Raw genomic sequence first — 13,739 nt, 5'->3', positions numbered from 1 at the left:
TACATCACATCTCCAGGGAGATGATCTAATTACAGTTTCAAACATACGATGCTGAATAGGGATTAGAAAAAACGGCTGCCTTTACAAAATGGGATTAGAATTAAAACATGGCTTTTCTAGGGTCCATACATTATTTCAAACCAGCACACCCTCCTTACACCTCGTCAAGTTCTTGTTGCTCAGGCTTTTCAAGAACAATCTTTTTTTAAAAAAATTACAATTTAAAAAGTCCAAGTATCAGGGCACCCAAGTTTCCTGTGTAACCACTCACCTTCATTCTCTCAATTCTCAGACTTCAGTATCCGTTGATCAAACACCACTGATTTCCTGACCTTTTCCACATGCCCTAGATGTTTCTCCAGAGCTATTTTGGACACTAAATTTGAATAACTATGATTATTCATTTTAGTAATTTGCATATTTCACTTTTTTTTTTTTTAAAGTAATTTCAACTCCCCACACTGCAGTTGCAAGTAAAATTACATTCACTTCCCGGAAAGAAAAGGAGAAAGACACTTAATCCTTTATCGCAGAATTCAGATGCCCCTTTCTAATCATGCTCTGATAGTAACCACTGCAGTCACTGTTGTGGCAGAAACTGGCATGTGGTCATTTGCTCTTCTTGTTGGGTAGGTCTTAAAAAGGAGTCAAATACATATCAGGATACGGAGTAAGAAATATTATATGGATAAAGCAGTGTCACCCCCTGACACAATCATTATCGTTCTTGCGGGGAGCAAGGACACAGCACCTTGCCGCGCGCTCGGGACACACCACATCCCTCCGCTGTCTAACCGCTTGGTCCTGTGCGGAGTCTTTATCGCCTGGCTCCCACCTAACATTCTGAACCACATAACCGACTTTCGGCTTCAATCACACGTAAAAGAACATCAAGAAAACACCTGTAGATGTCAGTTGAGGATGGATGCCCCTTGAGTCTGAGTGGCATCATGGTATCGCGTCCATGCCGTTTCACGGCTGTGGGGCGCCCTGACATAAAACTCCATTTCCGCCATGAGCGCAAACTACCTGGGCAGCCAAAGCGCGGAGGGCCGGGTGCCGCGGGAACTACGCCACCCGGAAGCCTCTGCGGCGCACTCCCGCGGCGGCTGCACGCGACCAGCGGACGCCCGGACGGCGGCATTTCCGTGCGGGCGACGGCGTCGGGGCGGGACTTCCGGTGCGGTCCTCGCGCGACTTTCTGTAAAGCCGTGTACGTCGGCCGTGCGGCGGTTGGCTCCGGCGATGGGGCCTTAAGGCGGGAGTGGGTGTTGTTTACGCTGCCGCGAGGCTAGGGCGAAGTCTCGGCGGGTCTTGCCGCTGGCGTGACGCGGCCGCCGGTCCGGTTGGCGACAGCGGTGCCTTGAGCCTGTTCCTGGCCCCCGACACTCCAGGCCAATACCTCACCTCAGGTAACTGCTGCGTCCCGGCGTTTCACTCCCTCCTCCCCTTTTAGACTACACTAAAATTTACATACTTTCGCTGTGATTAGTGTCGTCTTAGTGTAAGTCTTATATTTATATTTAACGCAATAGCGTTGTTCTTCCAGGTTTTTAAATGTGACCTGCGTGAGGGAAGGTGCACGGAACATACAGGTGCAGCTAAGCGCCTAATCAAAAATTATGGTCGCTGCCCAGGTGAGTGAATGGGATCTTCACGGGACCCCAGAAGCCACCTGTGCAGTCCTTCCAAAACAGCTGTCCAAACCCCAGAGCAGCTGTCTGATGTTTCAGGTAAGCCCTTTGCTTGATTTTCTTAATAATTTTGCCGAATAGGTGGGAAACATTAATTTCACCTGGTTGAAGACTGTCTTTGAATGGAACCTTGTGAAAAGGATTTGCGCGGTATCATATTTGTGATTCTGTCCGTGTTTTTGTGTACTGTAGATCGATTTCTTTTTTTGTGTGTGTGTGTGTGTGCATCGTGGTCCATGGTATGAATATAAAACTTCTGAGTACATTCTTACTTTGAAGGCTTTGTTTGTTTCTTTTTCAGTTTTTACACATTTATTAGCATTGCCATGTTTTCTGGGGTATATAAACAAACTTTTGTCTAGCATGTGTATCGAAAGTAGGAATTTCCTTTCTCTAAACGGTCAAAGGTTTAAATTTGCTTTATGATGCCAAACTACTCACCAAAATTTAACCAATCTAGTCACCCACTAGTAGTTTTTGAATATTTACTAATTTCTACAGTTTTCTAATACTCACCAATATCAAACTTACTGAGTTTTGCCAATCTGATGGGTTTTATTTTTATTTGTATTTCCTCTATGACCATTAAGATTGTTTGCTTTCTTTTTGTGTGTGTTATTTGCCTTTTGTAATTCTTGTATATACACAAAGTTTTGCACTCTTTGAGTTGATTCTTTTTCGTTGATTTGTAGGGCTTTTTTTTTTCAATTTATTATATATACTATAGGATTCGGATTTTTGAACTATATAACTCACCATTTTAATTTTATAACAAACTATTTTAATGTAGTTGGAATTACTGTATATGTTTATATTGTGATGCTATTTGTATTTGGTTGGCAAAACCTGTTATACATGTCACAAATGTATTCTCTTCTGTAAGCTTACAAGACATTCAGTTTTTGTCTTTTTGAACTGTGTCCAGCATGATGATTAGGTTTTGTTGCTAAAGAATTTCTATTTTGTTGTTTGGTAGTCCTTTACCACAGAACAATTTATGTAAAAGCTTTTCTTTTCCAATGTTTTGTAGCACACTGCAGCCATAATTGAAGGATTCATACATATATGTGCTACTTAAAGAGAGCTATAGTTTGTGTTCTGTAATTTTTTTAAGCTAAATTCTGTAGCACTTTACCATTATAACACTGTTTACTTAATGTAGTTTTATGCTGTCTTAATCTCTTCTTAGCAATTGTTTTAACATTCTTTATTAATTTTTTTTTTTCTATTCTTTTAGTCATTACTTTGACTTTTAGAAAAAGTTTCTTGAGTTCTCAAACATTTAGGACTTTTTATACTTACATCTGTTGCTAGCTGCTCCCTCAAAAACAAGCATTTTAGTAAATTTTCCTAGTCATTTTGTTTTTCAACACCTCCAAGCATGACAAATTAATAATTAATGCTATCAAGAATCTATTTTATCAATAGTTTATTTTTCTAATCAGTAATGAAGCAAATTTTGTTACTTTTACTTCCAGTTCTTGTTCTAGAACCTGACAACTTACTAGCTTTTCTTATTTGTAGATTTCCTCTAAAATGGTCATCCTGGTATTCTTTATGTGGAAACATGTTTAAGGCATGTGCTCAGATTTTCAGCACTCTGAAAGTATTTTCTATAATCCTGGACTCACTTCTGTGTTTATAAGTGTGAGCTATATAAATGATAGGTTTTTCTGACTCCAGTTTGACAGATTTTTTTTTGATGTCTGTGGTGTTTATTTTCAATAACATGTCTAGGTGTGATATTTTCAGTTTTTATAGGTGCTCTCCTTTATTTTGCTTTTTGTTAGATCTAAATTGTCCAGATTTGTTCTTTCTACTTCTTATCTTACCCCTTACCTTTTCTTTATGTATTTTTAGCTCTCTATTTTGTCTGATTGCATATTTTGAGATTTCCTCTGTCTGATCATGCAACTTTCTAAATTGTAATTTAGACTTATTTACATTCTTATAATCCAATTTACTGTATTCTTTTGAGAAATGCTTGTGTTTTAAATTCTTGTTCTTTGCCATATTGCTAACTTCCTCTTTTAGCTCATTGAATGAAATTGTTATATTTACTTATTATACTTATTTTAAATTATTCTATTGCATAATTGTTTTTTGACATACATATGTATGTGCATGTATATATATATATATATACACACACATTACATAAATTTGCTTTATGGTAAATATACACATAAACATAAGGTATAGTCTTGGTTTTATTTTTATAAGGTTGTATTCTTTAGCAACAAAACCTAATAATCATCTTCTGGTAGTGCTGCAAGACAAAATGATTAAGATATTTTGCTAAAGTACTTGTTTTTAGGGGGAAGAAATTAATCATTACTAAGCTAAAAAGTAATAAGGTTTCAAAATCCCAAGAGGTTTTTAGAGCTGGTCAAGCCCTAGCTTATTTCCTTTCTGTTAAGTTTGAACAGTCAAGGGTGAGCCCTGGGTACCCCAAAACTTCAGGAGGCCGAGTATATTTATTGTGACTCCAGCAAACCTCTTTATCAGGCAGTAAATAATGATTCAGTTCCCTATCACAAGAGGGAAAAGCATCTGGGTGATTAGTGTATAAATAGCATTTACTGGATAGGCAAAATGTGTATATATATACACACACACACACATGATGGTATATTATTCAGCCATAAAAAAGAATGAGATTCTGATACATGCCACAAAATGGAAAAACCTTGAAGACATCATGTTGAGTGAAATAAGACAGACACAAAAGGACAAATATTGTGTGACATCACTGGTATGAAAAGGAATATGTCAATTCATAGTCAGAAACTGGAATACAGTTATCAAGAGTTGAGCTAAGGAGTGGAGAATTAATGCTTAATTGATAGAGAAGTTCTGTGGTGATGGAAAAGTTTTGGTAATGGATGGTGATCGTGGTAGAACAACATTGTGAATGTAATTAGCTCCACTGAATTATACGTTTGAATGTGACTAAAAGGGAACATTTTAGGTTATATATATATGTTACTAGCATAAATTTTAAAAACATAGGACAACTAAACACTGAACCCTAATGTAAATAATGAACTATAGTTTATAGTATAATTACATTATTTTTCCATCAGTTGTAACAAAGGTGCGGTAATGCAAAGTGTTAATAATAGGGAAAACTCTCTATGTGTGGGAGGTATATAGGAACTCTGTTTTTTGCATGACTTTTCTGTAAACCCATAACTTCTCTAATAAAAAAAAAATTCGTAATAGCAAAAATGAAAAAAACTATGGAATCTCTTTGAACACTATGGAAAAATTTAAATGTTAAAAAATTAAGTGTTAAAAGCATATGCTTGAATTCTATTTTGTGTTGTAATTTCAAATCTGTCTGTTTATTTGGAGCAGACTTTTCTATGAATTCAGTTACCTAAAATTTTGAAGAATTTTATAAATTATTCTAAGTTTTACAGCAAACAATTTTTAATAAGACCAGTGTTAAATGTGAAAAAGAAATACAAGAATGAATCACAAGCCTAAACAGTTATGAAGGCCAAGTAAAAGCCTACAGGAAGAGAACAATGTATTACTGACGCAGAACTGACAGATAGAATATTGGAATGAAATGGAAATGTCAGAAACAAACTTGGACATATAAGGAGACTTAATTTTGTTATATGTGGCTTAAGGCTAAATAACAGTTCTTTGTGACCTGCTGCAGCCATTCCTTCCCAATACTGTCCCTTACTCTTCTCTTGTGGCTTATTGGCCAAAACGCACCAAATTCAACCCCAACAGAAAGACTTTCCACTTATTTTCTCCACTTCTAGAATGCCTTTCCTCAAGATAGTCACATGACACCATGGTGGGATACTCCATAACATTTTCTATCCTTTTTACATAGTTTTTCCTTCAGCATTATCTTCTTCTGTAATACTAAATTTTTGCTTATTTGTCTTTTTTCATTGTCTGTATTCCTGATGGGAATTAAAGTAACATGGCCTTAACTCTACCCACAGATTCTGCCTGCAGCGGAAGTACTTATGGACCCTGCACTGGTGAGTGGTGGATGTCCTGGGAGCATTTCACTGCCACTCTTCCTGCCCTTGGGTCTGGGAACCCTGGAGAAACTTTAAGGACAGGATCCTAGTTCAGGCCAAAAGTTCTATAGACCAATACCTATTTTTGGCCACCAGTAGAATGCAGTGAAAGGGTATCTCAGGTACAGGATCAGTATATGCAAATGCTTGGAAGTGAGACTGAGTTAGAAGTGTTCTAGAAACTGCAGGTCTCTATTTTGCCTGGTGGGAACAGAGAGCAAGGTGCCTGCAGTCAGGCCTGGAATGCAGCCTGATAAGTTGGGTCTCTGTTCTGACAGTGATTGCAGCTGTGCAGTTTTTGAAACAGAGGAAAGAGGTGCTCTGACACAAGTCTTAATAGGTTCCCCTGGCTGCAGAATACAGAACAAACTGTAGGGGAGAGGCCAGGAGACCATCAAGGAGACTGCTGTAGTCCCCAGATGAGTATTGGTTGTAGCTGGACTGAAGTGGTGGCTGCGGAGGTGAAAGAAATATTTGGCTTCTGGATTTGTTTTGAAAGTAGGGCTGGCCAGATTTTCAAGTGTAGAGGATATCTGAGAACCAGAGGAGTCATGGATGACTCCAGGGTTTTTGGCTTTAGACCTGGAAGGATGGAATTACCATCAACTGAGATGGGAAAATTGGTGGTAGGAATAATTTTCCGTGGAAATATTAGGAGTTAGGTTTTGGCCATGTTGAATCGCAGTTATTCAAGAGACTCCACAAGTAGAGTTGATGAATGAACAACAGGATGCACCAGTCTGGAATCCCAGGTTGAGCTTCTTGATAGAGACCTCTAAAGTGTAACATCTGGTGTGTGGACCAAGATGGAGCTCTGAGTCAGATATAGGAGGGGAAATGTTCAGATCATGGTGGCATTGCTGTTGGGGGATAAAAGAGGAAAGGATAGGGACTATGGATAGGAGCTCTGCTTGGGCACTTGGAGGGGGAATGGTATGACAGATAGACAAGGAAGTATAGTGACCAGGTTGACAAGAAAAGGGGGCAGTCAGCAGGTGGCTAGAATTTCCATGGGAGAGCGGACATGAGATGAATGTGGAGGCATAACTGATGGATGTAAGGTAACAGTGAAGTTGGACTGTTTTTTATCCATCTTTCTGTGTACCTTTGTGGTGGCTCTTGGTGAGCTTTAGTCAGAGCTTTAGTCAGAATATTGTATTAGCTCAGGAGCAAATGGGATCAACTGAGAGAGTTGCTAGTCCTGCAGCGTGATGTGGATTTTGAGTGAGTGTTCAGTGGACAGAAGAAAGTTGTAACTAGTGAAGGGTTATAATGTGCAGCACCAAAGTGGAACAGGGCCAGGGGTGTCTAGTGTTGCATGTAGTTCTAGGTGACTGAGGTTGAAGTAAGAAACTGGGCCAATCAGCAAGGGCTTCCAAGTAGTACCAGAGGCTGATATTAGAGATCTGGAACAGAAAGAGTTCCTATTGTATTTCCCCAACATGTTTTGGATGCTATATGGAGAAAGGTATGTGAGGAGGCCAGGAGAATGCCAGCTGTATGGGTCAGGAGGTAGTTTCAAGTCAAAGATATGTGAGAGGTGTGGTCCAAAAACAAAAAGCGATGTGCATGTGAGGAGGGAGTGTGGTCTAATTGCTTCAAGGCCTTGGTACTAGGAGCTTAAGAGAAAGGTGAGCCTTAGTTTGATTGTGTCTAGAAAGCATAGTGTTTGTAACCCTTGGGGAATTGTCTGGCAGTAGAGGGGTAAAAACTCTGGTATAACCCAGATTTTAGATGATGCCTAACTGCCCGTCTATCTGATATTGCTGAGGGTTGGATCCAGTAATCAATAGGGCATGAAGAGACGCAAAACTGCTCCAGAGTTGGGTAGTTAGGGAGGAGGACTAACAGAGTAGATATTGACTGTGCTGGGGGAGAGTAGTCATGGGGTCCCGAGGAGAGAGGCTGCTCATGGACACAACTGTTTCCATCATAGGGCTGTGTGACCTTTGAGGACGTGGCTGTGTACTTTTCCCAAGAGGAGTGGGGGCTCCTTGATGAGTCTCAAAGATGCCTGTACCATGATGTGATGCTGGAGATCTTTGCACTTGTGGCCTCACTGGGTAAGGCCCTTACACTTATCCCACTGTCCTGGGCAGGGCTCTGCCTTTTTCCTTTTCTCAAAGAATAGCTCTACTCTTCTCTACTTCTTTTCCCTGTTCTCTGTAGTAAGTGCTGTGGGTCACAGAGGAAGGTTCTGTGCATTGCCTCCTTTCATAAGTAGGCCCAACATATCTGCGCCCAAGCCTTTTTAGTGAAGGGTTTGTGGGTTGGGAGACTTAAAAGAGTCAGCCCCACGGATTCCATCTACATCAGCTACTCACTATCAGTTTTACTCTAGATCCATACCACTTCTGTGTTCCAGGTTTTGCCCTCAATTAGCTGAAGCTTCCTGGGGCCTGACAATGCCAGGAATTGCAGAGATCTGACATAGTCATTATGTTTTGAGACCACTGAATGTATCCTGGGGACTCTCCCAGATACTTTGTGTGTTTTTTTTCTTTTCTGACATTGTCTTGGGATGCATTTCCCTGGATTAGTACTGGCTACTCACCTATGCTCCCTTTCCCTTAGGTCTTCCATATTCCAAATCCCAGCTTGTCAAACTGAAATGGAAGGGAAAAGCTGGCTGCATGACAGGGTGGATATAACTCCAGTCACAGAAAGAGGGGCTCAAAAGGGGGATGACCCTGATAATTGTTATTAAGGGAAAGATTGATGTTAATGGCTAAGTTCAGATCATATCAAGGACTGGTCTTTTGCCCAACACCATTTTGGTGCCAAAACCAGTGGCTATACTTTCTCCCCGTTTTTGATATTTTTACTACCTGTCCTTTCTACTCTGACTTCTGACCCAGAATTGCCCCCCATATCTCTTGTCTTCTACCACTCTCAAATGTTGACCTACACCTAATGTGTCATTTGACAGTTGTGCATGTATCTTTAAAATAGTCTTTTAACATCAACTTCTTGGTGACAGTTGGATTTTCCTGGGCCTGGGCACATTTTTCTACACATCGCTCACTTGTCACCAGCAGGCAAGGCCCTAGTGAAAACCATTCCCAGGGAAGTGAATGTCTTTTGCCTGGTGAGTCCTCCTCATTCTGCAACCTTTAGAGGTCTAGTACTACGCAGTAGCTCTTACCTCACTCTGACTCCAATCCCTCATCCTGAAAACATTCTTTGGTGTGTCAAGTGCACATTTGTGATAGGATTGCCCCATCCCACCAAAGTTTACATGAAGTTCACCAAATTTCTCTGCTTTTAGGTTGTTGGCGAAGAGGACAATGTGAGGAGGTATCCCCTGATCACACTGTTTCTGTAGAAGTGTCACAGGCAAATACTCCAAAGGCAGATCTGTCCACCCAGAATGTATATCGCTGTGAGATGTGTGATCCAAACTTGAAAGATAATTTGCCCCTGAGTGAGCACCTGGGAGCACACATTGGGCAGAAATTATATACGGGTAGAGCATGTGAAAAACTTTATCAACACCAGAAAAAGCAGCATGGAGAGGAACCATTCAGGATGGATAGGGCCTCCTTTGTGAAGAGCTACAGGGTCCATATGTCAAAGAAGCCCTTCCCATGCTGGAAATTTGTGAAGGCCTTCCCGGAGAGCTCAGGCCTTCTCCAGCACCAAGTCAGTCATAGCATGGGGAAGCCACAAAAAGAAACTGAGTGTGCACAAACCTTTCACAATGGACAAAGGCATTATAAATGTAATGAATGTGGGAAATCCTTCAATCGCAAATATAGACTTGTCCTGCACCAAAGAGTCCACACTGGAGAAAGGCCTTATGAGTGCAGTGAATGTGGGAAAGCCTTCAGTTACAAACATATCCTTGTTCAGCACCAAAGAGTCCACACCGGAGAAAGGCCTTATGAGTGTAGTGAATGTGGAAAAACCTTCAGCAACAAACCCACACTTGTTCGGCACCAGCGAATTCACACTGGAGAAAGGCCTTATGAATGCAATGAATGTGGGAAATTCTTTAGTCAAAGTTCCAGCCTTGTTGAACACCAGAGAATTCACACTGGATCAAGGCCCTATGAATGTAGTGAATGTGGGAAATTCTTTACCTCCAACTCCAACCTCATTAAACACCAGAGAGTTCACACTGGAACAAGGCCTTATGAGTGCAGCGAATGTGGGAAATTCTTTAACCAAAGCCCCAGCCTCATTAAACATCAGAGGGTTCATACTGGTGAGAGGCCTTATGAGTGTAGTGTATGTGGTAAATTATTTAGCCAAAGCTCCAGCCTCATTAAGCATCAGAGAATTCACACTGGTGAAAGGCCTTATAAGTGCCTTGAATGTGGGAAAGTGTTTAGCCAAAGCTTTGGACTAACTCAACACCGGAGAATTCACACTGGAGAAAGACTTTATGGGTGCAGCGAGTATGGAGACTCTTTAGCCAAAGCACCCAACTTACTCAGCACCAAAAACTTCACATCAAGCAAAGACTTGACATGTGTAGTACATGTGGTTAAGTCTTCAGACAGGCTCTGCTCTGATTCAGCACCAGAAATTTCACAACTCAGATAGGCTTTATGAATGCAGTGAGTGTAGGAAACCCTTCAGCCAAAAGCCTAACCTCATTTGACACCAGAAAATTCACACTGTAGAGAGCCCTTAGAATGAGATGAAGATACCAGGGAGTGAACTTTATCACCTCAGTCAAAATAATGACACACTAGAAAGACGTGAGGGGGCTATCAATTAGAAGTTGAATGTCCTACATCCGGACAAAATGTAGAGATTTCTTCAGTATTGGGTCAACATGCAGATCCATACTTGGTGCATTAGTCACCCAAATGTAAGCAGGGAAGAGTAGTCCTCTATTCTTCCATTCACTGGAGGGAATCATTAATAGCCTAGACCCTTGGGGGTTGTCATTCCCTTCTGTCTGACCGGTTAGTATTGGCCAAGAGGATCCAGTCTAGGTTCTACTGGCAGCTTGCAGAGAAGATACACCTTCTTCAGGAGCATTTTTGGTCTTCTGATTCTCACAATGGATTTTTCCAGCCTCCAAGCCATTCTGTCTGGAACTAACTGTTTCACTTTGCTCTGGTTTGTGCAACAATAAAGACCATATTTATTTAAGCCACCTTTAATCTTGAGGTGGGAATGAACAAAATTGGACTCTGTCAGCATGAGGTAGTGAAGAGGTTTTGTGTGCATCCCAAACTTTGTGTGCCTCAGGGGAAGCAGAATGATGCCAAGAATAGTTTTCACTCCAGTTTTGTTTTGTTTTTTTTTGCCTCATTTGCATTGCTCACTAAATTCTGTTGGGATAGACTACAGGTTTGTGTAGTTAATCTTGTGAACTGTATGCCAGGATTATTTGTGGGGCTTGGAGGGCACTTTGAGATTGGGTTAGTTGTGAGGACCACACTACCCTTTTTTACATGAGATGTCATGCAATATCCAGTGTTATGGGTTACATATTTTTTGTGCTAATCCCTAGGAGTACAAGGCCTGAGTCACAAGGTAAGTGAACATTTAACTTTTTGGGTTTTTTTTGTTTTTTTTTTTTTAATTTTTTTATTAATCAAAAAAAAGAAAAGAAATTAACACAACATTTAGAAATCATTCCATTCTACAAATGCACTCAGTAATTCTTAGTATCATCACATAGATGTATGATCATCATTTCTTAGTACATTTGCATCGATTTAGGAAAAGAACTAGCAAAACAGCAGAAAAAGATATAGAATGTTAATATAGAGAAGAGAATTAAAATAATAATACTAATAATATATATATATATATATATAAAGGAAAAAGAAAAAAACAAAAACAAAAGATACAAACACACAAACAAACAAACAAAAAACCATATTTCAGGTGCAGCTTCATTCAGTGTTCCAACCTAGTTACATTACACCTAGGTATTATTGTGCTGTCCATTTTTGAGTTTTTGTATCTAGTCCTGTTGCACAGTCTGTATCCCTTCAGCTCCAATTGCCCATTATCTTACCCTGTTTCTAACTCCTGCTGGTCTCTGTTACCAATGATATATTCCAAGCTGATTCTCGAATGTCGGTTCACATCAGTGGGACCTTACAGTATTTGTCCTTTAGTTTTTGGCTAGACTCACTCAGCATAATGTTCTCTAGGTCCATCCATGTTATTACATGCTTCATAAGTTTATTCTGTCTTAAAGCTGCATAATATTCCATCGTAGGTATACGCCACAGTTTGTTTAGCCACTCGTCTGTTGATGAACATTTTGGCTGTTTCCATCTCTTTGCAATTGTAGATAATGCTGCTATAAACACTGGTGTGCAAATGTCCGTCTGTGTCTTTGCCCTTAAGTCCCTTGAGTAGATACCTAGCAGTGGTATTGCTGGGTTGTAATCCATTCTGCCATTCTATGTCTTTTGATTAGGAAATTCAGTCCATTAACTTTTAGTATTATTACTGTTTGGATAATATTTTCCTCTACCATTTTGGCTTTTGTATTATATATATCATATCTGATTTTCCTTCTTTCTACACTTTACTCCATAGCTCTCTCTTCTGTCTTTTCGTATCTGACTCTAGTGCTCCCTTTAGTATTTCTTGCAGAGCTGGTCTCTTGGTCACAAATTCTCTCAGTGACTTTTTGTCTATAAATGTTTTAATTTCTTCTTCATTTTTGAAGGACAATTTTGCTGGATATAGGAGTCTTGGTTGGCAGTTTTTCTCTTTTAGTAATTTAAATATATCATCCCACTGTCTTCTAGCTTCCATGGTTTCTGCTGAGAAATCTACACATAGTCTTATTGGGTTTCCCTTGTATGTGTTGGATTGTTTTTCTCTTGCTGCTTTCAAGATCCTCTCTTTCTCTTTGACCTCTGACATTCTAACTAGTAAGTGTCTTGGAGAACGCCTATTTGGGTCTATTCTCTTTGGGGTGCGCTGCACTTCTTGGATCTGCAAATTTAGGTCTTTCATAAGAGTTGGGAAATTTTCAGTGATAATTTCTTCCATTAGTTTTTCTCCTCCTTTTCCCTTCTCTTCTCCTTCTGGGACACCCACAACACGTATATTTGTGCGCTTCATATTGTCATTCAGTTCCCTGATCCCCTGCTCAAGTTTTTCCATTCTTTTCCCTATAGTTTCTGTTTCTTTTTGGGATTCAGATGTTCCATCCTCCAGTTCACTAATTGTAGCTTCTGTCTCTTTAGATCTACCATTGTAGGTATCCATTGTTTTTTCCATTTTTTCTTCTTTGTCCTTCACTCCCATAAGTTCTGTGATTTGTTTTTTCAGACTTTCTATTTCTTCTTTTTGTTCAGCCCATGTCTTCTTCATGTCCTCCCTCAATTTATTGATTTGGTTTTTGAAGAATTTTTCCATTTCTGTTCGTATATTCAGCATTAGTTGTCTCAGCTCCTGTATCTCATTTGAACTATTGGTTTGTTCCTTTGACTGGGCCATATCTTCAATTTTCCGAGCGTCATCCATTATTTTCTGCTGGTGTCTGGGCATTTCATCAGATTTCCCTGGGTGTGGGACCCAGCTGGTTGAAAGCTTTTTCTGTGAAATCTCTGGGCTCTGTTTTTCTTTTCCTGCCCAGTAGGTGGCGCTCGTGGCGCTCGTCTGTCTGCACGGCAGTCGCCCGGGAAACCGCGCGTGGAGGTGGGGGTCGCTGGCCGCCGCGGCTTGGGAGAGTGCCGGTCCCAATTGCCCAGCTGGCCCGAAACGCCAAGCGTGACGGGAGGGCCCCGCTATCTAATGTTCCCAGTCAGACCGGGGAGCCACGTGCGTGGAGGGGACCCCAGTCGCCAGCCGCCCTGGCCGGGAAACCGCGCGCCCCTTGAGTATCTCACCGCAGCAGATTCTCCCTACCTGTTCAGCTGTTCCAGAATGGGGTACGCTGTCTTTTTGGTCTCTGTCGTGACTCCGGGAGCTGTTTCGTATTATTTCTGTTTCTTTAGTTGCTTTTCTGGAGGAGGAACTAAGACCCGCGCGTCTTACTAAGCCGCCATCTTCTCCGGAAGTC

General features: G+C 40.7%; 1 protein-coding gene across 1 annotated transcript in view; it reads left to right on the top strand.

Annotated features, from left to right (window-relative positions):
• The first annotated feature begins 1,205 nt into the window (after positions 1–1,205).
• LOC143660016 (uncharacterized) overlaps positions 1,206–13,739 on the top strand; it is an 82,997-nt gene continuing 70,463 nt past the window's right edge. The window contains 7 exon segments of the mRNA XM_077133367.1: positions 1,206–1,412; positions 1,550–1,733; positions 5,666–5,704; positions 7,683–7,809; positions 9,015–10,151; positions 10,154–10,249; positions 10,252–10,370. Of these exon segments, the coding sequence (XP_076989482.1) occupies positions 1,623–1,733; positions 5,666–5,704; positions 7,683–7,809; positions 9,015–10,151; positions 10,154–10,249; positions 10,252–10,370 (1,629 nt within the window). The 5' untranslated portion in view covers positions 1,206–1,412; positions 1,550–1,622.

The sequence above is a fragment of the Tamandua tetradactyla genome, chromosome 16, assembly GCF_023851605.1.
Source record: "Tamandua tetradactyla isolate mTamTet1 chromosome 16, mTamTet1.pri, whole genome shotgun sequence".
Classification (NCBI taxonomy): Eukaryota; Metazoa; Chordata; class Mammalia; order Pilosa; family Myrmecophagidae; genus Tamandua; species Tamandua tetradactyla.
Note: the sequence above shows the minus strand (reverse complement) of the source record. Positions and strands in the feature narration are given on the sequence as shown.